At 39.1% G+C, this 27,361-nt stretch overlaps 1 protein-coding gene and 1 long non-coding RNA gene across 7 annotated transcripts; one reads left to right on the top strand and one right to left on the bottom strand.

The window, feature by feature from the left end:
* Positions 1–1,847: 1,847 nt before the first annotated feature.
* On the bottom strand, positions 1,848–4,982 carry LOC144650024 (uncharacterized). The gene is made up of 3 exons (XR_013570003.1): positions 4,166–4,982; positions 3,136–3,263; positions 1,848–2,968 (listed from the first exon to the last, which is right to left on the bottom strand). It is a non-coding gene; the product is annotated as an uncharacterized LOC144650024 (long non-coding RNA).
* LOC144650022 (protein naked cuticle homolog 2-like) lies at positions 3,607–25,731 on the top strand. 6 transcript variants are annotated; one of them, XM_078509653.1, is made up of 9 exons: positions 3,607–3,694; positions 7,661–7,709; positions 12,288–12,377; positions 13,616–13,642; positions 13,769–13,884; positions 15,926–15,998; positions 20,873–20,973; positions 22,662–22,766; positions 22,991–25,731. In XM_078509653.1, exons 2-9 carry the CDS (start codon positions 7,667–7,669, stop codon positions 23,921–23,923), a joined length of 1,488 nt encoding a protein of 495 aa, XP_078365779.1. In that variant the 5' UTR covers positions 3,607–3,694; positions 7,661–7,666; the 3' UTR covers positions 23,924–25,731. The 6 variants fall into 6 exon arrangements, with proteins under 6 accessions (XP_078365779.1, XP_078365781.1, XP_078365782.1 ...); XM_078509654.1 differs by lacking the exon at positions 3,607–3,694 and adding an exon at positions 7,429–7,435; XM_078509655.1 differs by lacking the exon at positions 12,288–12,377 and having other exon boundaries at positions 3,620–3,694.
* The last annotated feature ends 1,630 nt before the right edge of the window (positions 25,732–27,361 follow it).

Genomic DNA, 27,361 nt, shown 5'->3' with positions numbered 1-27,361 from the left:
TGTTTTCCTTCTTATAAGACCTGAGAAAACAGTCTTTGATCGCACGATCACCTAGAAAATACTTAACCGTGTAGTTCTCTAGATTTACTTTCCTTTTTGCGCGAGAGATGAAATGATCCCAAAGTATCGAGTCCTCAGTCGAATATGAATTCATGAAACGAAATTATATTTTAATGATGGATAAGAGCGGCTTTTTTTGAGGATTTTGGTTTTACACAAACTTGTCAATAGAACGGAAGATGAAGGATGTGGTTTGTTTCACGGCAAGAGAATATGAAGAGAATGCTCTCTTGTGCATGGTACGGTTAGTTCACTCTGATCACTACGGCCTTGCCGCTTGTCATGCACTCAGAACCATTTTGTCCACAAAACGGCATATTTTTATTTAAATGTGTTGCCATAATGCTTTAGTTAAATAAATAAAACTGTATGCGGACTTTTTAAAATGTTTGCTTTGTATTTGTCGGCATTGTTCAGTGGGTAGGCAGATAAAGCACTAGTCGCCAGTAAGTACGGACAGTACCGTCAAACTTGTTTTTTGGAAGTTGCGATTCTCAAATGATGATCAAACTGAAAGGATAACAGAGGGAATACAGGACCGGTTACAAGTCACATTGGCTGCAAGTATTTTCATATATTAACAAATATGAATATCTTGGAAAAACGCTGTTCTACATTGCTGTGAAAAAGTGATGTTCAAATAACAGTCACCCAACTGTAAGTTTCTCTTCAAATTTCTAATCAGTCGGATTAATTTATCAGTTCAGTCGGATATACGGCACGTATTTTTGAAATGTCACGTTTTATAACTCATATTGTTTTGTTAAATGTTTAGAAGCTTTAGCTGAAAACTTCAATTTTCACTAAACTGAATACAATAAGGGCTCTTCAGTCATTGAAACAATGAAACAGGTCATACTCGTTCTAACGGTTCACTGGTGCGCCAACATAGGTTCTTTTTTCATGAGCGACTGAGTAACAAGTCTGCAAAACAGGCGCAGTAAACTAAATTGAGAGTAAAAATTGTACATTTTATGTCAGCGCTTGGAAACACGACTGTGTAAGCGATGGCCGTAGTGATAGTATGGAGATGAATTGAAGGTAAAGGGCGCAAACTTTGAACTCTGCAAATGAAAACTTAGAATTTTTTATGGAAATCAGCAGCAGGTCTCTTAAAAAGGCAAAGAAAAATGAAGAAAGAATTAGTGGAAAATCACCAATCGACGACGTTTAAATTTACACATCGTATTTAAAGTATTTAAATATGAAATTATAGTTTACTTTTTTTCGAACTCAAACCTCTTAGTAAAGCATCGTAAAAAGGAGCCGCTACAATTAAATCAATCTTCATGAAAATTTAACAGGTCGGCTTCTTTTCTTTTTTTCAAAACAAAGAGATTGACTTCGCAACAAGGTGTCTTCAACCAGCTTCACCTCGAACAAATTGCTATTTTTAGGCCAAATACATCAAACTTCACTCGGGACATCTCGAAATTCAAGGATCTTTCCAAGAAAGCTCTGTTAAAATAATCAGGGAAAAGATTTGTTGGACGAGCGATCAGATGGACAAATTCGTCGTTGAATATTAAAAAGTTTATAGGTAAAGGCACCGGTTTAGACAGCCGACAGCTTGTAACATAAAGCGGGAAATAACATGCAGATGATATCTTCTATCGGCTTTGGTCGCCAAAAGGGCTGACAAAAAATACACATTAATAGCCATTTAACGACCATCCAGCAGAAAAACTAAACTTTTTTTGCCCTACAGCAGCCGATGCAGGAGATAATTATGTATTAATTGCCGCTTGGTCGTTTTTAGTTGAGCCAGTTTTGCGCACTTTTCCCTTTCATTTTTTTTTTAATCTCAGTACAGTTGACAAGTAATTTGAATGAAGAAAACTAGAAGCTCGACTAGCAGTGACTTCCTACTTGGAAAATTACAGTGAAATTGAAACACAGTTTTCTTTTCCTGAGCAGGTAGACTATATTAGATGCGTCGGTCAGTTAACTGAACATGATATGATGTGAAGCAAGTCAATTAACAAAACATTACAGCTTGTACAGAAAGAAAAAATTAATAAACAACACACGAATGGAGTGAACCGTTGCCAACTATTAAACTACGTTTTCCAGTGCAAGCTGCAATGCTTGTCACGTGTTACAGCCGATACCCAGCGCTTTATACCTCTGCCTTTTTACAACATCTAAAACAATCACAAGGATGATGCACCACCAAGCACAACTACGCTTTTTGTTTCTTAATTAGTATTAGTTTTCTTAATTATTTCCTAAATACCGCATTGTATTGCTGCAACAGCTCGTCAACACTGTATTCCACTTGCAAATGAAGACGATCAACGATCGATTTATCATTAGAACCACAGGTAGCTCAAGCTTACTCATACATCTAACTTGGGTGACCTGTGTCTCGACTGTGTCCAAACGTGCCCCTTTTCAAAAGGCAATTATGGCGCCGCATTTCTTAAAATAATCATTTTATAACTCTTCCCGATGCCCCGATACAAAGATAGTTTGGTTAGGAAAACATCAGTTCTACTTTTTCACAAAACATTAAAGCCCAGGGTAATGCCCAGGGATGTACATTTTAAGAATCAAAGTAATCATAATCATTATCCGTTCCTTTTACGCCTCAGTATGGGACGCATAAGGCCACCATTTCAGGTATAGCGAAAATAAATTTCACAGACCAAGAGCCAGCTTTTCTCAAGGGAGTCAGCACCAAGAACGCCAGAGTTCTCATTTCCGATGCGATTGCCTCATCAGATTTGAGCAGAAGTCCACTTTCACGTTGCCTGTGACTGAGGCTCCCAGGTGGGACAGTGCGAAACGAGAAACCAGCTTGCTTTGCTCGCCGATTTATTTTCGTCTTGTTGCACTTGGGAGCCTATTCACAGGCTACTTTCGCGGAACAAAGGAAAAACGGGTCCTCATCTTGTCCTGATCAACCCTGGGGAAAAATTAAACTGTTGAAACATAACATAAATTAACACAAAAAAAAAAAAAACAGCGCAGCGCGTGCATTCCACTATAGTCTGCCTAAACCTTCTTAAAATACGTGGCGATTGTGTACCAGTTTGCTGTACCAACTGTTTTACACTGATAGGTGCATAATACCTGAGAGGCCCCGGGCTTTTATATTCAGACCACAGGCTTTTCTTTCTCTCTTTCTGACCATTTCTGTAAGGCTTCCAGGAATCGCGTTGCAGTGGAGGATCCAGACTTGAACCAAGGGACCCTCTTTTCTGTGTGTGTACACACAAAAATTTTGATATAAATAAATAGATAACTAATAAGAAATAACTGCACAACGAATCAACCATAAGGAAACTCAGAAAAAATATTCTGGTACTAGTGATTGGACTGCTTGACTGCGTGATGCAGTCTCTTGCTCGCCATCTTGTCTCCAGTAGCTCAGTGGTATAAAGAACAGAGCATCCGTTCTAGAACACGGAGGGTCGTGGGTTCAAATCCCATCTGGTGCTCAGACTTTTTTTCTGAGTTTCCGTTACCAAAGCATTTTTTCTTTTTTGTGAGTCCAGTTGTGAATCCCCACTCCCGTACTGTTCACCAGTCTTTCTCGACTCTTTAGCCCTTTAGCTTAGACACCTTTAAAAAATGGCGGCCGTTTTGTTGTTACGTTTCGGATTGATCGTGCTCAAGCAAGCTATAGCAGGTCAGTTTAGTTTATTGACAGGTCTTTTCCTTCTGTCGTAATTATTTTAAGGCCTGTAGTAGTCTCACAAATGTTCTACTACTTGGCTAATGTCCTTTTCCCCTTTTTCCATTTCAATGTATTAAACGCATGTAGATATTTTTAGTTGTTTCTAGACAATATCATTATTTAAGCATCATTTACACAGCACCCATTTGGGACTGCAGAGAAGGAGGGGCCAGGGGGGCCACTTTTTTACAGTAGCAAGAAAAAAAATTATAATGAAAAATTACTGAAAATATTTCGTTATGGACACAATATTATTGATTTAGTTTGTAAGCGACGAAAGTAACAGTAGTTAATATTGCCAAACTAGACTCGCCTTCTACCTTGGTACATAAAAAACAAGTAAATGCGGACAATTTACTCTCATAGTGCCTCTCTCCACCCAGGTGTATAAATGGGTACTGGCGACATAATGCTGGGGGGTACCTTGTGATGGACTAGCATCCCATTCAGGGGGGAATAGAAATATTCCTAGCTGCTTAAATATGCTTCAGAAACTAGGATAAGCTCCGGCAGTATGGGCCGCTTGGCTCGAGGCTCCCCGTAATCTTGAATGAGGACAATAATATTGTCTAAAAGGTTTTCAGTTATAATCAAAAAATGTTAGAATCATGTTTTCTACTAAAAACTGGCCTGTTTCATCATTGGTCAGTTTCAATCTGACCAAATGGGTTAAGTTTATAAGATGATACGTTTGTTTTCAAGCTCATGCTACAGCTAAAGGTAATTCATTTTGTAACAATGAAAGTGAAATTGTCTTTTCTGTTTTCATTCATTCTGGTAACATCTCAGTTGCTGGTACTTCAACATGGTGAGAAAGGTTCAGTGAGTAGTTATATCAAACATTTTGTGGAGCAATGTCTCTTTATCCCAATGTCATTTTAAGCAATACTTTTACCCTCCCCTCCCCATAGTTTGCTCACACTTCTGCATTTGACTCTAAGCCCCCTACTCAAATTCTACCTTAACAGTCCCTGCCATCAAGACCGATATTGAAACTGCATCGTTTGAAAACGCTGTCAAAGTGGAGCATTTAAAATATGATATGGTTTCATTGGCTGTGTAAATGACAAACTGCATCATTTTGAAAACAGTTAGGTATTTTGGTGCAAAATTGGCTGGCTTGTGAATAGTAAACATGGTGAACCTCATGTCCGAGTGCAACGTATGCTTGTACAGTCACATTCGAAAACACTACAAAAACAGTTGGAGAGGTTCCATGTGAACACTTCAAAACACTGTCTTTGTTTATGTGGTTTCAAGGTCATGAGATCATGTCAATTGGAAACTGCATCTGTGTTAATGATGCCTTAGTAATAGCTTTTTTCCTTCTATGGCAAATTTTTAATATAGTTATAATAGATTTTAATAGTTGTCTTTTAATTTGTATATTTTTATGCAATTCAGTTTTAGACTGTCATGTATAAATATCAATTAACTATCTATCTATCTAGTTCTGACTATAGCTGTCCTCAGTTTGATGTGATTTTATTTACCAGCAGTAATCAAAGATTAGTAGAGTGCATTATTAGATGCTTTCAGTTATTGCAAACCACTAGTCTATGGACTATACCCAAATGGACTAGCCTAAAATATCCATACCCACCCCATGGAAGGGGGTGGGTGTTTCAAAAGCTAAAATGTTTAAAGAAAGTATGGAACTTAACTGGAACTTAGGATCCCCCAAAAAAAAAAAAAAACCACTTCAGAGGGCTGGGGCTCTATTGTAGGGGTATATTTAACCCTTTCATATGCAAACGCGCATTTGGGCGCTATTTGGAGGCGCGGTCATTGAACCACTTGTGACGTCATCAATAAGCACGTCAGCAGATTTTTGAGATAAGCAGCTGATAGGACGAGGAATGACCTTTCTACAGGACTGTTCATTTTGAACATCGGTTGCATTCTGACAGAGCTACCGGTAATCAAAGAAAAACACGATCCGTTTTGGGTGCAAAATCGGTGCTTTAACAGGCCAATACACCTGTAATTGATCAAGGTCCCCATTTCAGGGTTTTCCAATGATTACCAGACCAGAAGAAAGGATATAAAGAGTAGAAAGGAACGTGAATAAGAAACCCGAAAAAAAGGAAGGTAAAGGAGCAAGCCGAAAAAATTGGAACGGTTCAGCAAAAAAAAAGCATTCAAAAAGTCCAAATTTTGGCTTATGCGCATGTACCAAAGTGAAATATTGTACATTTTTGCATGGAGTCTTTATCAAAATGTTGCTGCAGTGTGAAAAAGTGCTTTTCTAGCAAAGTTTAGGTGAATTCGACATCGTAGCACCAAAAATTCACTCTAACGGTTAAAAAACGCGTTTTGGGGGAAAAATTTGCCAATGAAAGGGTTAACAATTATTCCACAAGCGTGCGTTGGATATGAGATGGTAGATAGCCAACGAGGCACGTAGCTCCGAGTTGGCTATAATGATCTCATAGCCAACAAGCGCGAGTGGAATAATTGTTTTATTAAAAAATCCCAACGAATTGCAATATTTGAGCTCCCCAGCTGTTTTCGTTGACGCGTGTCGGCTACCATTTCTGTGGTCAAGGTGTAAGGTGATTATTGTTGGCAGACCTCCCTCCCCGGCTCCCTTTTTGGCCAGAAGATGAATTCCTGTGTTGTTGTTGTTTTTTTGGTCTTTTCTCATGGTCTCCTCACATAGACTTGAAATCTCCTGGGTTTTTTTCTGGAAAAAAAACTGGACAAATTATTAAATGAAGCTTCAAAAACTGCACTGTTCAGTCAGGGGTCTGGTTATGATTGACGAAGTGGCTGGCCTTGCCTTCATGGTGGGAGGGTGGATGGATGAATGGATCTCTCGTTTACTGGTATCGCTGCACCTTTCTTTTTGAACTTTCCAGTTTGTATCTGTTATGCGTAAGCCCCAAATCTTAATTTTGTAGGGCTTATTGTAGTAGGTGCTTGTTCCTAGGTAACCTTCGAATTGGTAATAAATATTTAACTTCCTTATTTGTAACTTTTTGTGTTGATTGATTGAGTTCTGAAGAGCTGTGAAGACTTGTCATATCTCAACATATGTATCTGCAATTTTTATCTGAAAATATTTTGCTTTTGAACAAGTGCATTTACATGATCAAAACGGATTTGGCCTGGCGAGTTTGTCCAAGGCTGGATAGCGCCTTCTACTGGATAAATTACAATCCATTGGATAACCTACTGTGCTATCCACTGGTTAGCGATTTGCCGGATAATTACTGGTATCAGACAACTTGTTTTTGCCGACATGTTTGTTGCAGTGGTAGATCGTGCTTTGTGCCAATCCCAGATTAACATTCACTGCACGCGCCAGTCTGGCGCCACCACGCGCCTACCTCAGTAAGGTTTTGTTTTACTTTCATTCACCTACAACCTTAAAAAAAAAACACTATGACAAGCGTACTAAAGAACACTTAAAAGCCATGCAAGAAAACGTTTCGCTTCACTCAAGGGCTAGACAAAAGTTGAAATGTTCAAGTTTTTAAGTTCTTTGATATGCTAAAATTGCCCGCTCCAAAAAAGACTGATTAAGTGCTTAACTTTATAAGCCTAAGCTTACTCAAGCCATTAATTTATAAGACTTAGTTGACTCATGTCAAAATGAAGATATGGAATTCCAGTTTCGCTATCTAGAATAATCCCGATTTAGAGAGCAACCTTTTGAGTGTTTTATGTATTACACTGAGAAACAACAAGGTAGTTTGCTTTAACTTATCGACCAAAGTGTCTTATTTGTTTTCTTTTCTGTTCGTGAGACAACTTTCTTTACCCTTTCTTTACAATTCGGCATTTGAAGCCTCGCGAGGTTTTATAAATTTTCGATCAAGTTTGTTGCAACTCTAAATTAGACGTGTAAAGTTAGCTTTATTGAGTTCAACCGGAACCGAAACAGATCTTATCTCATTATCATTTTTCTTACAGATAGTTATGGGGTCGAAGTGCTTTAAAGAGGACCGAACTCTTTCTCCAGGTGAGTTATTTTATCACATATTAGCACATATATGAGAAAAGAAAAGTTTGACTTCAAGTGGTGAATACCTGCCTGAATCATGAAGTTTTCTGTCCGTCGACCCGCAGCAGTTCAGTCACTCCGTTGGTGTAGTCTGTTGAGCATCTACTTGTCTCTTTATTTTGGTCCCAATTTTGGAAGCAGTATAGTGGGATAGGAGGGGCTATCATTTTATCGTGGCTCTCACTGAGTAGAGGTTTGATCTTTTTCAAGTTCAAAAACGGGAAACTTAAAGCGTTGTGCACTGTTAATCACTTTCGGGACTTTCGTGAGAATCTGAAAATTTATTAGAAGTAAAAGAAATATGTTCGTTACACTATAAAAATCGAAACAGAGAGCCGACCCGAGCTCTTACTCCAGAAAAAAGGTGCTCGTTTTGAAAAGAATTTCCAGTTTGTTTGGTTGCGTGGGAAATCACAAAGAAACTTAAAAAAAGATAGGTACATTTGTACACACGATACTTGGAAGTGGTAAGGTAGTTATACCTGATAATCAACATTACACTGATTGAAATGAGTCAGTTGAGGTCAACTTATCTTTAGGAACGTAATCTATAAATAGTACTCACAAATCCTTTCTTGAGTCTCAGAAATGTCCTTTTCTGCGTTTTTCGCGGAACATTTTCCCTAAATAACTTCAAGAATGTTTAACATTAAAAAGAAGGACCTACCTTGTTACAAAGTGATTGTGCCGTCTGCTTTTATACTCGTGTGGCAACATCACTTTTGTGCACAAGTGTGCTGTAGTATCTTTTTTCTAAATTCTCGAAAAGCTGCTCACCTCTGACGTGACGTTCTGTAGAATCCGGATATCTAGACTGAATGTCTGCTAATAAAAAATGTTTAAAAAACGATAAAACAACTCTTCTCACTAGTAAAATTTTGATAAGGAAACCCGTATTTATTCGATTATGCGCCCTGGGCGCTTATTAAATTTAGTTTATTCCAAAATCTACAGTGCATGCCCGGTTGTATAACGCGATTGGAGAGATGCATTTTGTTATAAATAAGACATGGTTTGACACTAAAGTGTTCAATAAACAAAGAAGGAAAGATGAGTTGGTTTCTTCAGGTGACAACGGGAAAAGCAGTGAAGATCAGAATTTCAGCGGTTGCGGTTTAACACTCGCTCACTTGATGTTTTAAATTTTTCTTCAGTGATTTTTTTCAGTAACGCACGTGCACGCCCCGGCCACATGTCGCTAACTATCGGTTATCGTGTCTTAGAACTGGGCGGGGAAGCGGAGGCGGTGTGGGGGTGGTGCCGGCTGATAACCCACTTACTGGGGAACGTACATCTCTGTTTAGGAACACTACCTGGGCTGAAATAAATTCATATGAACCTTGACAAATTGTCTTTATACCCCGCCCAGGTTTACGTGTGGAATGTAAGCAGTAGAAAGATACTTAGAAGACTGTCAAGAGTCAATCTCCTTTAATCCATTTGATCTTTTCAAGAACATTAGCTGCCGATTTTTACATTGTCTATCTAAAGCGCCTGCCTGGCGTTATCAACTAGTTTACCCGTTCGCGCGCAGGGACAATAAGCCGGTTTCTTCTGTTCAGGTTAGGGTTTTCAAGCAAGACGGTATAAAGAAAAGATATTTCAAATATTGTTCAAGATAAAACGGACTGTGCGTGCCATGTTCTATTGGAAATCCGCGAATCAGATATCAGTTCCCATTGTTTTCAATAAGGTTTTTCTGTCGAGGAACTATCGGCTGATAGTTGCCCCTTGGAAATTTGCTGTTCTGAAACAATTTCTTTCTTAATTAAATTATTTTTTACTTTTTGGGATTAACTGAAAGCCGAAATCTCAAACGAAACAAAACCAGACAAGAAAGACCAAGAAACCCATAAAATGCAGTGAATTTAGTGGGGGTTTCTGTCTGTGGGCCCGCTTGTTTACTAAAAATATTCACGGACGAGTACTATCCATCCGGGTATTTTTCTCGGACAGGCAGTGTGGGCTGATAGTGATAATAGCTGATAGAAAACTCGGGTTCGTAGTAAATTGTTTAATAGAGCAATTGGGGTGCTATGCATATGCTTTATGACAAGAACCCCCGGCTCTATACATGTTTTCCAGTTTTTCCAGTGAGAGACTCGCTCAAGAACACATGTACAACCCTATGTCAAACGGAACACAGTAACCGTTAGACACCGAACCTCCCATGCCGCTAAAGGCGACTAAAACACCGTCAGGAAAGTCAATAACGCAAGCCTCCTTTGCATGCTATCGACGTCGTTGTATTTGTAAATCGGGTAACCAACTAAACTTGCTAGGAATGTGGCTCAGTTACACGTCACTTTAACAGAAGTTTTATTCTACTGACCACCTACACTTACATATCTAGTAGTTGCAATGTTTTTCTTCTTTTTATCTCTATTCGTCTAAAAGGGCCTGCCCCGGTAGATGACAGTGAACTTTGCAATGTGGAAATAAGTGGTTGCAATGCGCCTCTGATATATTTACTTAAGTTTTTTTAGTCTTTCATCAGTCGACTTATTCAGGTCACTTATTTTGTGAGCTAATCCTGTAATCTGCAGTAATCAGGGTCAGTAATCACCCAATAAGAACTGTAAGAAAAACATATCTGCCATTTTGGTTTTGACAAAAGTCTTTGGTTTCTATCGTCCAGCTGTCCGCTATTATAAGAAGCTGTGAATATTGTGCCGCCGCGGAATTGGGCGGCAGTAGAACAAAACTACCAACAGTAGATACTGATAACATGACGTAAAAAGATGACATGCGCAAAATCTTAATTCGTGGCTGTCTAGTGAAATCCAGATTGAACGATTAGGAATTGTAATTCATTAAGCACGAGACTCGCCCATTTATACAGTGTTTTTGGAAAAGAAAACTTCTGTACACGGCTGTTGACAGATGTATGAAGAGGGCAAAGGAACCGGCCTGATCTTCAACATATCATTGCACAGTAACAAACCGTCACCTGGTTGGCGGTAGTTAACAACTATTCAAGACTATCACCCAGTGTGGTGGCTGTGGTGGATTTCGCCGCTCGGTTTCCACCACTCCACTGCTGGGGCCCTCGGGCCCGAGGACCGCGCGGTTCGCCGTCGGGGGCTCGGGGTGATGGGCCGTGGCCGGCTTCAGCGTTCCGCAGTGGCAGGTGTGCCAGTCCGGTCCTCGTGCCTGTTTCGCGCTCGCGCGCTCCCCTCGTTTCGCGGGATCGTGTCGGCCACCCTTGCGCGCGCCGGAGCAATATTTGGAGTACTGACTGAGACAGCTGTGTCTATCTGTGCCTCAACCTGGACCGAAGCGTCTTCATTATGATCAAATTGTCGAGTTACTGAGTTCTACAAATTGAAGCTCTCTTAGTGTCAGAGAAAAGAGGAGAAGTTAATCACACTGAATAACTTGATGATTAGTTTGTCTCGAAATCAACATTTACACCACATAATGTGGGAACGACCTTCTGATATCTACTGAGAACTTCAGGGCTGGCCGTGAAATGTGCGGTGTGTCCAGTGCATCGCAGCTCCTGAAAGGAACACTCGAGCACAGGGAACCCATGCACCACAACACATATATGATATTTATTTATAACACCTTATGGAAACAAGAAAATCAGTAACTGAATGAATTGTCCTTATTCACACTTAGTAAACCTTTCAGGTTTCTGTGGCAATAATGACAAAACTGCGATAAAAATTCATTTTATTTTGAGGCAAGGGGAAATAAGCGGCAGTGGCCAAGAGTATGAAACGAACGTCGGACTACGTTTTCAAATTTGCTCGAATTTTAAAATTTTGCAAACAGTGCTTTGTTTATTTGTAGAAGGAGGAAAACGTTGCTGTACTGCAGTGTTGGGCAGATACCAGTGACAAGTCTGTAATTATATAGGTCTGCTGACAGGCATTGCTCATTACCTGTTGTGTCTACCCACTGATCACCAATAGCAGTGCTTTTCATCATGAATGTGCAAGCTTGCCTTTACGTTAAACTTGGTTACGGTAACGGATTTAAGTCATATAAACATTGACATGTTTCAATTTCATTTTTTTTTAACTTCGTTACAGTACTTTGAGCTGAAGGATTCGAGTGAGCGGCTGCAGCTGTTGCTGCACCTTCGTAGCCATTAAAGACATAAAACGATAATCTGTGTTATCAGTTCTTAATCAACTAAGGAATTAAATTTCTATTCAGTGTTTCTATTTTTTTGGGTCAGTCCCCGGAACCACTGTTTCTCACTTAGTGTCGCTAAAAGCTTTTCCACAATACCCTTAACAATGAGCGTCAGTATTCGGTTATCGTTAACACCTCTTAAATCAAGCTCTGTTGTTTTCCTTTTGAATTCGCTTGAAATCTCTGAACAACAGAAAGAGCTGCTTATCGCCAAACTCCTGCAATACTGGCCGGCCCGCGAAATAGAAGCGAGCTTTATGCTTTCACTCTTGTATGCGATTCGCCAGATCACAAGCTCCTTACAGAAATAACCAGAACCCGATTGATTTCTATAAACCTGATTCGCTAACTTATGTGTAAAATTGTTTTCTTTGAACTGAAATCTGGAAGGGAGAGATGTAATTTCGTGTTGCCAAAGAATGAAAAGATTTCATAGACGACTTGGAAAGAAGTCTAGGAGAAGTTCTCGCGGAGTCAAAGGTATGAAAATGTCTCCTTTTTTCTTCACTAATCTGGAGTTGTAAACTAAAACTGCTCTCGCTCGGCCGCTAAAAATATTCATGAAATTCTATCTGGCTCCAATAATGGGATTTTGTGTAAACATAACTTACCGAATGTTTTGTCAGACTTTTTAATCTTTAGTCTGTTCAACTCTTCAAAATTCAGTTTGTATAAGAAATCAAGGATTACTCGTGCCGATCATTTTTAGCTTTCCGATAATTTGTTTTTTAATACTCAGAAGTGCCGCGCCACAACACATGGCCGCCGCCGGCCTTATAACTCGGCTCCGAGATGTTGTATACCAAAATCAAATGCTTTGTCGGAACGGTGTTGAAGCCGCTATTTGGGAAATTCTGAACAAGCGGTGCATTGAATGAAAGCAAATATTCTGGTCTTAATTTTATTGCCGCGCCACATTTTGTCAGTATCACCGCTTGTGATACGAAAATGCGAAATTAATCTCTTCGTTAATTTCGTGACAATATCGTTCAAACCTCACAACATGCTAAGATCGGCTATTTCCCCATATACTTTCTGTTCCTACCAAGTATTTAAGTTTCAATAAAACTGGTAGTTTGGTGGCTCGGCTGTTAGTAAGCTTTTAGAAAGGAAAATCAAAGAATAATTTGAAAAGAACAAAAATTTAACCGCACTTGTTTAAACAAATACCATAGAGCTTGAAGAAATATTCCTCGTCTTTTTCTTTTGCATTTTCAAGTTTGCGATACTGGCAGTCCACATTTAGTTCTGTGCAAGCAAGCTTCACTTCCATAAAATTAGTACTCTACTGTAATTGGCTACTTTTAGCGCGAGCCAATGATAATCGCAGCTTTTTCTCATTAAGCTTTGATTAGAACAATCGAATCAATTTCTGTCACTAGCACAAAGCATAAGGCCGCCTCTGCTCAGTGCTTCAAACAGAGCGAACTCGAGAGATACCTTGAGTGAAATTTTCGCTACGCAGGTTTCAAGAAAAAAGATTAACTGACGTTATAGCGAGTTCTTTGGTAGAAATGAGCTGAAAGTGTTGATATGGGGAAAAAATATAGCAAGCAAGGTAAGATACAAGCCAATGAAACACACGAAGCACGTTCGCTCGATGGCTTAACTCTTCAAGACAAGATGCCGTAATTACATGTTTAATAATACCCCGTACGTATTCTCGGCGTGTGGTTTGTTTCTGCACCATTTCTAACCTCAATTTTCTTGGTTTTTAGCTTGGATTTCGAGAGAGGGGCCTGAAGGTAGGTACAACGCTGTTCTATCGAGCCAAAAACTGTGAAATCTACCTTGTTTATTTTTCGTCCCTTTGTGTTCACGGCCGATCCGACGATTTTTTTTTCCTTTTTGCATTCTGCTCTTTTGAACAGGCGACTGTGTGGTGGAGAATGATGCTACAAATCTGACAGTAAATTTGACAGAAGAACCGAAAGAAAAGGTTTCATGTACGGCCGACTTCACTTACAAGGGCTACCCTGTCAATGTAGTGAGTATAATATAATTGCTTCGCCGTTTATACGGATGTGATTGATCCTTCGGACTCATCCTGCATACGTAAATTTCACCATTTCATGAACAGAAACCTTAATGTAACATTTAACTGACGATCGCCACTTTCCCATGTTAACAGGAAACATTTTCTTTTGGTTGTTCGTAGCAAACTGGTTGTAACACGGTACTCATGGCATTGATAGCTGTCGGTTTCGAGTGAAGTGATAGAACAACAGCCCCACTAGCAAAGGTCAACACCGCATCATCGAGCGGTCGGCTAGCATTCACGATTTGTCATTTTAGCAAATCGCTTTGCGTCCCTTAACGCACCAATTCATTATTTTAAACACAAAGATTCCCGATCGATTGGGTGTTTTTAGATGACTCGTGGTCACCGTTTGATATACACGACGGGTATTGCGTCGTTGCATGACTTTAACAGAAAGGACCAAATAAATCGGTATCTATTGCGGTGATTTTTATTACCTTGACTGGTTTTGGTATTTGAAGCTGTGATACAATGAACGAATGTGGGTAGAAGCTTAACGCGGGAAGCGATGTGGGTATTAAAATTCCAACAGGCCTAATAGACTGTCTATTACGTCTCGTTTATGAAATAAAGAGGAAGGCGATTTCCGTCTGTAGCTTAACGTTCGTGATACTATTTTGCTGAGCAGACTTCTTAAAATAACCCAGCGAACTGAGATCTGTGTGTTCGACCTTGTCAACGGAAGAGCGGCGAACTAAAAGGGTTTTGATGATGTTTCCTGAAATTTAAGAGGGTACAAGAATAACACTTTGCACTGTCCTATTCAGAACATGTATCCTATGTTCGCACTCTGGCACGCCATCCCTTTCCCGTTGAATGTGATATAAAGTATTTAAATATAAAAGAAAATAAATAATTTCTGTGTGTATAACATGCTTAAGTAAGTGTATACTTGCTTCATAAACATGAGATGTTTACATAAGGATGTCACGTCTCCGTTCGTGCAAGCCTTTGTGTATGGAATAAAATGTTTCACGCATTTAGCGTGCCGTTTACCTTTTCTAACAGAATCTTTAGTGTCGGGTTTGCAAATTGCAAAAAGTTATCGTAATCCAGCGTTTTTTTCTAGGGGAATTCAATAACACAACCAGCATTGCCGTTTTTGTTTTTGGGCATTGACTTCGCTTTTCAACCCGTGTATACGAATTGCTACACTTGCAATGTAGTAACTTACGAGAGAATTGGTGTGTTTACGAAATGGAATACTGAAGCCACCAAAATGGTAACAGAGGTACCCTATACTTCTTCTCTCCCTATACTTTGACCAGGTGTTGGTCATAAATTACAAGTTAGGTTTCCAGTTTCATCAGTGTCGTCGTTTTGGAAAATTCTAGTCAACTTGGATAGTTTCATCCCTGATCACTTTAATGCGATTTTTATCAGTGTTTCTGTCACAAGTGCTTCTAGAAAAGAGAAGACAATAGCAACGCAATTATCTCGACTCCCAACTTTCAAGTGCTATGATTATTTATGCAAGGATTGTTTTTTTACAAAATTGATGTTCGGTCATTTAATTTTAATGTGTTGCGGAAAAGTTTTTTATATGCCATTGTCTTTTCTGGGCACGACAATCTAATCCCAGATGTAATTGTTTTTAACCATAAGAATTTCAATTGAGCCAAGGAAGTGAAGTATCAAAGATCATATTTCCTACTTTGTGTAATGCTCTTAGCATATTTCATGTCACTAATGCTATTTCTCCTTTGCATGCTTCAACCTTAAAAACATCACTACTAAAAGTATGTCTTTGCAAATCTACAAGCCTAAGGTTTGTTGCTAAAGAAGTTGTAATTTCATTTCGGTATTTTATTGTTTGATTTATTTTGGGACATCAAGCACAAAGTTCAGTCAGGCATCTAGAACTGAACTCGTTTAAATTTATGTCTGTTGTTCAGTGCCATATTTTTCAAATTCAATTCTTTGTAACGTTGTTGCTTGTGGAGACAGTACTGTTAACAAAGTTCTGTATTTCTTTTTATCCTTTAAGCTACAAGATGGACCTTGTGGGTCAGAGAAGGAATTCTGTAAAAAACATACATACTATGATTATCCCATTGAAGGTATGTGTGCTCTTTAAAAGCCAGATGGATTAACAGAACATTCATTTTGTTGTTGTTGGTAAGATGTATGTGGTAATCACTGGTGTATTGAGTTTTTTCACAAAAGGTATAGTACAACCCAATATGATAGGCTTGGACACAACAAACATATCCTATGGAAACAGCCGTGAAAATACTTTCAAATCATAACTAAAATTGTAGATGATGACAAAATTCCTTTAATTTGCATCAAAGTGGGATCTCAGCTGAATAAAAGCTTACTTGGTGATTAAACTGTCTTTAACGCAGTGTTACAAGTTACTCCTGTTTGACTGATTCAATGCAGACTGTAGCTTACCATGAAAAAAGAGAAAATAGGTTGTTTGCTGTGAGCTTCTTACAGGAAACATACATTCCAGTACATTTCAACAATCAAGAGTAAGCTGCCACCATCTTGCGAGACACATCTCATTTCTCTCAAGTGCACTGGATTAGTACCAGTACTTTGCATTCTGGTGAATTAATCAAAACAATCACATTGAATGTTGGTTATATTTCTCATGAGCTTTATAAAATGTTGGAGTTTAGAAGACACACAACTTTTAATTCATAAAATAAACAATGTGCATGCCAGAGCATCTTTTCATATCACCGGTATCTTATATTGTGTTTTACCCACATTGCCTGTATAAAAGGAAATTTTTGTAGTTGTAAAAGGATAATTGATCAACATTTGCTTTTTTATGTGATTTATTGAATACAAGATGAAACTTTGCACATGTGATTTGAATAAGCGCCATGTGCTGTAATGCTTGCTTAAGGACGTTCACTCTTATTGTTTAAATGCGCATCCTTACTGTGCATGTAATTTATGTTGCAATGTCAGGCCACACCATTCATAGAGTGTGGGTGCTGAAGAATTTTTTGAGGCACAAAAAGGGCTGATAGCTGTCACATGAACTTTGGTTGCAATTAACTCTCTTAAATGCTCGGTGACCCCTACATTTTTTAACATATTACTGTTGTTGATGATTATCTACGTTTGTGAAAAAGTGAAAAAAATCCATCAATTAAAAGTTCAAATTTTTTTTTGTTCCATGTACGTTTGAATGCCTCTTTTGATCTTTTCATTTTGCTGTACGATGATTTCAAAAACTGCTTTCAGGGTTAAGTCTTACAAAAGGATTGCAACAATAGAATTTTTTTATGCAACAGGCCTGACTTCTATAAAAAATTACTAAGAACATTTTCCTCTCTTTTCTCATCTTCAATATTTTTAACTATAAACCCTGTAAACCATGTTTACATTACATGACTGCGGTAAAAATTTTAAAAAAAATCATTGACTAGAAAATTTCCGTGCGAAAACATTCTTAAATGGTCTTGAGTTGCCATTCAAGAGTAAATGAAAGCGATAAATACATATTTTTAATTTTAAGAACAATTCACAAAGTAGAAAGCTTTGAACAGGCTGGTATTTCACAAGTAATATTAATCCCATACTAAATGGTTCAGTGATTCTTAAGAGAAATTAGACAAGAGATGTGACTTAGATGGTGTCATGAGAAAAGAGGTGGTAACTCTCTTCTGAGTGATACTTTTTGTCTGATGAACTGTGATCTTTTTTATTATTAAGACAAAGACGACAAGATATAATTACATCACAAATAATCAATAAATTAATCTTACAATACACAACATACGTTAGGCTACTTAGCTTACTTCTATCTTTTACGATGTTTTCCTTGTTAATTTTAAGCAATAATTTAAGCTAACAAACACAACGTTTAAAACTTTTACAGGAGGAATAAAAGGAAAGAAAAAAGGGAAAAATTGTGATAATCAACTGTGATATGTACTGAAAAATTGGAACTTTCTTTTTCTCAGTTTTCCGGTTGTCTTATATTAGTATAAATGTAAGTGGTGCAAATAAATATTTAGTAGCTGATACATGTGTAACATACATTTGATTGGCTTTTGGTTTGTACTGAACAAGTAAAATTAATTTTTTGCTGGGCACACGGAGAAGGGATATCACTGTCTGCATTGATCATGTGCTCTTGTTTGCTGAGCCTGTCTGCATGACCTGCACTCTGCACACATCCAGTATCCTTCTCTCAGTTCCCTTTTTACCTTATGGTATCATAAGGTATAGTGAGGGTTGAATGTCACTCCATTCCCGCTAAACAATCAATGTATGCATTAAATCCGCATTAAAAGTGAATTAAACACGGTTTCCCCTCTCTCCCGTACTAGGTTACTAAGAAACTGCTCTTGCTAGAAAATTTCAATGTGCAATCACAAATTGTTTCTAAAATTAACTTTTACATAACTGATTGTAGAACTACTTTAACGAAGCTAAGTTAGTAATTTCACCTCGTGCCGAAAGAAACTATCATTATCAATTGCATTGTCTGAAGTCGATAGTTTTGTTATGAGGAGTTTGTTGCCTAGCTGTTCCAGTTCAAAGTACGATGTGCGATGACAGATTGTTTCTGAACTTATTATAGTTTTAGCAGAATTTCATGTAGAAGTAATTCAGTCAAGCTAAGTTTGTAGTTTCACCTTGGAACCGAAAGAAACTAACATTGTCAATTAAATTGACTGGTGTCGACAGTTTTGTCGTCAGGAGTTGAGTTGCCCAGCTGTTCTAGTTCAATGTGCAATGACAGATTGTTTTTGAAATTACCTTTTAGCGAAGTTAAGTTTATAGTTTCGCCTCGAGACCGAAAAAAATAACATTGTTAATTCTGTAGACTTATTAGAAGTTAAGTTGCCTAGCTGTTCCAGTTTGATGATAGATTGTTTCTAAAATTCAGTTTAGCAGAATTCAAGTAAAAAAACTAATTCACTAAAACTAAGTTTAATGAGTTCAACCTTGAGACCGAAAGGAACTAAAAAAACATTGTGAATTGTATTGATTGAAGTCCATTGTTTTGTTATGAGGGGCTGTTCCATTTTTGCTTAAAATGTTACTTTTTGTAATTCATGTTACGTTATAATTAGTTATCAAATCCTGTAATAGAAGAAATCATGTCAAGTAAAAATAGCAACATTTTTATAATATTTCACAATAAAGGTTAGAAGAAGTTTATTCCTGTCATCTCTCTTAACATCTCAACAACCATACCTTTATTAGTCTACCCTCTATCATGTTGTTAATGTCACACTGCCATGTAACAACAAAAGCAGTTTCAATCAGGTTTATATTATTTTATAAGTTCACTTTACCCCTTTTTTTCTGGACCAAATTGTTCTAAGAATAACAGTGACGCAAGGCACTGACCAAAACAGCTTTTATTACTGAAATCAAATAATAATGTTGGAAATAGCAGTCTTTTTCAATAGTGTGTTTAGTGTGGTAGAAAGAAAGACCAGTGTGAAAAGAAATGCATTTGTTACCACTCGCCATTCTGTGCGCTGCACCCCACTCTATGTAAACGCCAAGGACAGGCTATATGGACTATGGTACACTTAGGACAGACTTTTGCAGTTTTTATATAGGTGACACTCTGCACAGACTTGAAACTACGAAAAATCTGCCTCGTCCCCAGGCGTCCTCGTCCTTGGTCGTGCACGTTCGCGGTGTTGTGGGACTGACGTGCCGTTCGCTTGGCGTTCTGGGCCTGGCGGCGGGGGCGCCCGCCCTCTCTTGGCCCGCGCCGATACGGGCAGGTGGGCGTCTCCCCTCTGCGCCGTTTCCTGGTGCCGGGGCGCCCGTCCCTGTCTGTGGTTCCTGGGGTCTCTGGAGATTAGGCTGAAAAAACTACTTAAACGCCTGGAGTGTAGCAGGCCAACTACTGAGCCACCCTCTAGTCGCTGCGCCTTTTCTCCTTCTCTCCTGGGGCCTAAGCGAGGGAGGATGGGCCGCTCGCTGTAATGTTGCTTATTCATAGTGTCATCTCTCCCCCCCCACTCGGCATGGCATAGGACATTCAATTCCTCATTGCTTCAAGATCACTCCTTAAAAAGTTTGTGGTCAGGGAAAGTCACACTGGCAATAAAAGCAGAAAGTATGAATAAATTTTTATTATTTTATTTTCAAATAAAGGCTGGAGAGGGGAACAATGTGGGGCTGTGCGTCGCGTCTGGCTATGAGCGTCCATGGGCAATTCTCGGCTCTCGAAATTACAAAAGGGAAATTTTATTACACTCGAAATGGGGACTTCTCTCGGCGAATCACGTCTTTTGCCGTAAAGGATTAAAGCTTTTTATTCGGGCCTCGTTCTCCTCCCTCTCCCTGAGCTGGGACATGAGCGTGCGAGGGGGTCCGTCATCATTTTGTCCAGGCGCTCTGTGCTGTAAAAAGCTGGCTCTGCTGTAATTTCGGGTTGATGACATTTTGGTCCGCATTGTGCAGTCTGCCAGGCGCTCCGCGGCCGCTCCCTAACCATCAACCCCGCGCTCCCTGTTTTCCCCCTTACCGCCTTAACGTCCGGCCAATCGGCGCCTGGGGACGGGGCAGACGAAAAATGATTAATCTTCTTCCATGATCAAAAAGCTAGACTATGATTAATCCCTCATTTCTCTGCGCTACATGATTCTCTCACACGATGGCTATATACTATAACCTCGTTCCCAGGGTCTCCCCCCCCCCACCAGAGCAAGAACTGGGGGCTGGGGGGGGGGAGTCCCTGGGAACGAGGTGGGCTCTGCTAATCAGTCACAAATGAGCAACTACTTAATTACTGTATATATTTGAACAGAAAGTTAATTAGCGCGGTCCCCGAATCATTGCGGAATAACTAAACCACCTTACAAATGGAACACTTTTTAGTTCGAAAAAGGGGCAAATGTTCATCGAATAATTACCACATACCATAAGGTGGCTCGAAGGAGACTTTGATTCTTACTGGTCTTTTCCTTTATCTCTAACATTATTTCTTTTTTTGTAGTTGTTGAATTACCTGATGAGCCAGATGGGAAGAAATTTGAAGTCTTTTTTGAACGAGAAGGACAAGTTGAAGCCTCTACTCAAACCACAAGGCCTGTCACGGTAATTTCTTATGCAAGCGACAAAACCTTTCCACTTGTTATCAAAATAGTTAATCCCTGTTTTGTAGCATAGAGTGTCTACTATTGTATGTCCTGGTACAAAGCCTTTCAACTTTGTATCAAGGGGAATGATTCCATGCAGTGACCGCCAGGCTCACAGTAATTCTGGTGCACAACCTCTGTACTTGTTATCAAGTGAAGTTTATCCGTTTTAACAATGTGCATGCCAGAGCATCTTTTGATATTAGCTCATGTTATGTGAATATTTAACAATTATTCACTTCAGTGTCAGTGAATGGTGGTGAATATTTACCTCGCCGCTTCATGGCTCGGTAAGTATCCACCACATTCACTGACACTGAAGTGAATAATTGTTTTAGTATATACCACACAAGTTGAATAACTAGCAGACTAAAACATCACTTTTTGTAAACAAAGCGACGCTCGAAGGCAGTTTGTTTCTCTCTAGCTGCTCGGAGGTGAATAGTACTTTGCTAATCACCTCCGAGGTAACCAATCAGCTATGCTATTCACTTGTGTGGTATATACTAGGCTGTGTACAGCCGTCCCACTCCGCTCAAAAAAATTGCAGAGCAGACGTCTGTGTTATGGCATCGTCGTGTTTTAGTATCCTGCTGTTATCAATTTAAATTTCATATAAATTATTATATTGGATATCCGGATGACCGAATGTGAATCATGCAGTTCCAAATATAACACAACAATTAACAAGGGAGATAAAACATCATCGAGCTCAAGAGACAAAGCGCTAGATCGATAACATGCAAGAAGCATAACATTTACAGCGCAGAAACTCTTTAACCAACCTTCTTCGTTCTCCAAGTAAAGCTACAACAGTTTTCGGCAAAGCCAGACACGGATATTAAAATGTGTCATTTGTACAATACATTGTGCAACAGTATTAGGTAACGGCAGGGCCTGGAATCACAATAAATTTTATTAAATCCAAGAAGTCATTTGCCTTCACGAATAAATTTAAAAGCTTTTCCTTCCAAACCAAACATTTTAAAATCGAAATGAGCCAAAACAAACCACACTAATGAGGAGTGGCAAATTACAAAGGTTTCAAATTACAGCGCAAATTTTTCAAGACCATGGTCTTCACCAAACTATGGCTCTTTCCAACTTGTCCTGGCTTCAAATTTTACTGCATATTATGCCCTTTAGAAACAAGTGAGACCCAGAAGGCTGTAAAGGTCAAATGTTCGCCGCATGCTAAGATAAGTTGGAATGCTACAAGCTATCGCCCGCATAAATTAAAGGCAATTATGAATGGTTTTTGTGTAAGAAAAAAGTAGGGCTCACCAAAAATAACAAACTGCAAGTAAAGTTGTTAATGCAATGGCTACCCACCCTGTATGTGTTTAGAAAGTTTCTTCAGCATGTGCACTGGATGCATGACATGGTCACAATGGTGTGGCATTGAGACATGAATTCTGGTGCAGTAAGGATGCGCATAAACAATTCGCATGAATGTCCTTAAATAAACTGGCACCTAAGTTTAAAGGGTAGACTTATTGGAGGGGGGGGGTATTATATTGAATCATTAGAGTGGAAAGGCTATGCTATGTTAACTACAAAACCATTGCACTTCCCACACTGTTATTGATTTAAATACTAATAAATTTAAATTTATATCTTGTTTTAAATGATCCTTATTTTTTGTAGGCACTGAGTGAATGTGGTCAGTCAGTGAAATCTATCGGATCAGACCGACAGGAATGGTCATACACCCTTTATGACTTTGAAGGTCAAGGCCAGGTCACTAGAGACGTAAGTTTTGCAAGCAAAAGCAGTTCAATTGTCATAAATACATTCTTGTTGGCTGTTTCAAAGTGAATTAAGGCATACAAAATTTCTATACAAGGTGTTTATAAAAATACTGTAAAAAGATACAGTACAGGGTTGACTCAAAGGACAAGTATAGGAGATGACCACGCTGGATCACAGGCCCCTGATAAGTCGATGTTATCTGATTTTGTTCTACTGGTTTGCAGGACCTGAAAAACCTTGTCAAGTCAATTTATGAGGTGCTGGGAAAAAGCGTGTCTCGGCCCAAGAGTTCACAAAAAGACCCTGTCAAAAAATTGTGTGTGCGACTATCACTCTCAAAGGAGAGGAGTAGCAACGCGACAGACATGGCAAGGCGTGAATGCCTTATGACCACCAGTGGCTTCCAAGAGCATCCCAAAAAAAGCAAGGCTAAAAGATACCTTGCAGTTGACAGAGAGGGCTCAATGACTGTGAACCCTCCATCCACAGACCACCTTAGTCAGGTCAGACCACAGAGCAGCTTGTGTGAGCCCCCACAGCCTGAAAATCATGGCAGCAATGGTGTGCATCACCGCAGATCTTCTTCATGCAGGAGGTGCGAGCAGAGGCCACCCATTGAAAGGGACTGTCTGAAGAATGGAACTAGGAAAACATTAAATCCTGTTGACTCAAAGGGGATGTACCACTATCCCAAAAGAATGCAAACTGGACCAGGTGAGTGTAACCCTCCAGCATCCAACAGCAATGAAATGGCCAGAGTCAAGGAATGGATCAATCAGTGGTGCCATATGTATGACAAGAAAGAGGATGAAACTACTGAAGAGTACCACAGGCACAAACATAAGGTGCACCATCGACACCGTGTCTGTCAGCTTGATAACTGTGAAGCGGGCTGTGGTTTACGTCGCTGTCCTCAGTACCTAGATCTTGCCACAGACCACCTTACATATCCTTATCACACAGAGAATCAGTCTTTTGCATTTCCCAGTGCCTCACCAAGGCCACAGCGCCATCACAAACACAGTGAACACCATCACTGTAAGCGAAACTGCTGTAGAGACAATGACATCTACCACCATGATGGACAGCCTGTCATTCATCGCCATGAACACCACCATCACCACAGTCATCATCATTATCATCACTATGTTAGTTAGAGAGGTTTGTACTTTAATCAGCAATCTAAACATACGACATGTAATGCCTGACACTAATGCTTGAATAGGCAGAGTCCTTTTTGCCACCAGATAACACCACTTTGGGCTTAACTGATCCAGAATGCATCAAGTTAACTGATATGTTAGGTTTAAAAAAGCCCATTGCGTATGTGATATAATTTATTATGTGATTTTTTGCAGAAGCCAGTAAGGTTAACAGTAAAAAATTAAAATTGAAGAGCTTATCCATTGTTTGTAACCAAAGCTTCCGTTCAGGAAAATGTATGCAATCTGTGGATGCACAGAAGCAATTCGTCATTTTATATTTTATTAAAATATTTTTGAGTACTTGTTGAAGACAAGTTGAATTGTGCAGTTTCTACTGGGTGTAAAAGTGATTCTTGCAACTCTCAAATAAACCAAATGTCACACAGTTGTTATATTTGGATCAATATATATTATAATTATTAAAAGATAGTTATATTAGCTCTACGTTCACTTTTTAGAATTATCTTACAATTTATTGTACATCACGTCTGTAAGAAGAAACAATTAGCAATAGACTTAAGACAATATTTATGAACTTTTTTATGCCGTTTTACAAATAGTCATTTGCGTGGTGAATTCTCTTTCAATTGCCACAAAATACATTATAGTTGAAGTGAAAATATAGTAGTAAATGTAGTACAAAAGTTTGCAACTCAAACAATTGTGAAATAAATAAAAAAGTTGATTTTATTTTGTTTTGTTTTTTCTCAATCAACTAAGCAAGAGAAACTTTATTTTTTAAGTAATATATAGTGTAAACCATAGAACAAAGTTTCATAGCTCCTTACATGTGTTTACAAAATACTGCAAACATACATGTGTAGCTCTGCAGTGCAAGCAGGGGTGTTATCACTCACTCTTTATGCATATTTTACTTGTACTTATTGACTTTATTTTATCACAAGAAATTTACAGTGGTAATCCTGGTTTCTCGACCCTCCCGATAACTTGAACCAAAAGTGGTTTTCCTTTTTCTCAGTTGAACATTTCATTTTTACCCCAGATTTCTCAGACCAATTCTCGATCCCACTGGAGGTTGGAGAAATCCGGATTCCACTTTCATTACAGGTGTCTTGAGAGAAGACTCCTAGAAATTTAGTAAATAAGATTTCACAAGAAAACCAAAGTATCTGCTTACACACATTGTATAAAATTAACATAAGTCTGTATTTAACAGTTATATTCTAATTATTATCCATTCTAGAACGTATTAGGCAAATGTGTCTATTTTAGTATTGAATGTATGTAGATATAACACATTTTTACACAAGTACTATAACCATGAAAAGTTCAGATACATACCAAACTCTTGATTGGAAATTAGTTATGCCATATATAACAAAGGGAAATGGTTAGGATGCCTGGCAAACATCAAGAGAGCAATCAAAGGGCGGGCTAAGATTTATGTTGGAAGGTTCACGACCCTGCACATCTTTTGTTTTGCGTTTATACACTATGCATGAATTACGTAATCACAATGTCTCGATTGAACACACGTAACCACCTATTGTATTTTGTCAGGTTTTGTTCAAAATAGCAAACAAAACCATATAACAAAGAACTTTGCCGGGCTTCATAACCATTTCCCTTTATTAACTATGGTTATACCTTGAAAATTTCACAACTGACAGTGAGGGAAAGTGATTAATATAGCGTAGTTTTAAGATCGAGGATGTACTTTTTCATGGTGCTAATCATGTATATAAATATATCCAGGAATGCCTTTGGCAGTGATATAGAGAATAAAACTTGAAAAACGATATTCTGATGTGCTTCATAAGTTTTGTATTGTTTTAACAATTTTGGTAGCAGCCCACATATAGATCTTGGGGGTAAATGTCTCGACTCGTACGTTTTACTGCAGGTCGAGAGGTCGGCGTACACAGCAGTCCCCCACCCCACCCCCCCCCCCCCCCCTCGCTTCCTCGCTGAATAGTACACAGTCAAGGAAGTTGCTGCTGTCGAGGAAATCGTCGGAGCAACCGCACAAATAAACGGCACGCAATGCATGCAGACGCGGAGAGGGGAGGATGAGTGGAAATTATAATCAACAATCCTCGTTCAACCTCCGATTATCAGGAAAGTTAAGATATTTCTTAATATCTTAAAGAACAAATGTACCGAGCCGGCTATTTACTAACAGGTCTACAAACGTCGCTGTGGTTTTGCTTTTATTAAAATTTTTGTGTTCTGATGGCCGGAAAGATAAAACTGTTTAGCAAATGAATTTAGCGGTGTTTTTGCCATTGGTTTTCACGTCTGAAAACACCTCTATATATATATCCTGGAAAAAATAAGGCCTATTGAGACTCGGTCTAGCAGTGTCACCAACGTATGACGTGTTGAATATGCAGGGGCACCCAGCGGTAGTGTACATAACTCAGCATGTGCAATACATGAATACAATCGCGGTGATAACATTACGAATCAAAAGACACGTTAGTAGTATTGCGTAAGCGCCGGGAAGCGTTGTTAATGAACGCAGTTTCATTGTAAATAACGTCTTTGTAAATGTGGTCACGCCTTTCCTTTTGTAAAATGGAGGTCTGTTAAAAGCCTCATTGTATCAGCTACCAGGTATATACCGAACTGTTTGTTTAGAAAAAGCCAGTTCCGCTTAACTGCAGTTGGCAGAAGGACTGATGAACCAGAGGCCTTAGGTTGACTTCTTTGATTTAACATTTTTGTTTTGTTTTTAGTTTATAAGATTTTTTCTGCGGATATAAATTAATCTAGCCAATCAAATCAACCGTTTCATTTTTGTAGTCAGCAAGGTGATAGCAAGGATTATGATTAACAGGATTCGAAGAGGAATAGACAAAATTGACGAAAGGGCAGACAAGGTTTAAAGGAATCGGCACTGAGTAGTTCTTCATTCTGAGAAACATGACCAGTCAGTCCTCACTGTACATTAACTTATATCGACTTTGAGGAGGGCTTCGATTCGGTCGGAAACCTGTGGCCTTTCATAGGATGCCACGGCATACCACCAGTTGAATATTTAAACAAACGCGATGAAGGCACAGGGGAAAGACGTTTAATGCAATATGTCAGACATACTATTCCTGCCAGTTGAATGGACTTCTTCATGTACTGGATGATGAAGAAAAGCGATGAACAAAGGCAGTTCTGCAGTAACGCAGTTCTGAAGTAACGCTGGCAATAAATTGCGAGTGTGCACGCGTGCAATCAGTTGGGCAGAGAACTGAAAAACGATCGACCGCAAAACAGCACTAACATGGGCACGAGAATGGCGCCGACTGAGAGCGAAGGAGACCAAAGTTAACATGGAGGGGGGCAGTGGAAAAGGAGTAACTGGTGTACAGCGGCTGTCAGAAAAGGATGGCGACAGAATGTGCCACTTGTCACGAAGCCAGGTGTGGTCAGTGA

This window comes from Oculina patagonica, chromosome 4, assembly GCF_052425735.1.
Source record: "Oculina patagonica isolate OP01 chromosome 4, crgOcupat, whole genome shotgun sequence".
In the NCBI taxonomy this organism is placed as follows: Eukaryota; Metazoa; Cnidaria; class Anthozoa; order Scleractinia; family Oculinidae; genus Oculina; species Oculina patagonica.
This window is presented reverse-complemented; position numbering and strand designations above follow the sequence as displayed.

Bases quoted from the DNA above. Each gene is read 5' to 3' on its own strand.
- LOC144650022 (XM_078509653.1), top strand. From the start codon at position 7,667: ATGGGGTCGAAGTGCTTTAAAGAGGACCGAACTCTTTCTCCAG. The intron at 7,710-12,287 runs GTGAGTTATTTT...GAAATCTGGAAG, and splicing joins GGACCGAACTCTTTCTCCAG to GGAGAGATGTAATTTCGTGT. The intron at 20,974-22,661 runs GTAATTTCTTAT...TATTTTTTGTAG, and splicing joins AAACCACAAGGCCTGTCACG to GCACTGAGTGAATGTGGTCA.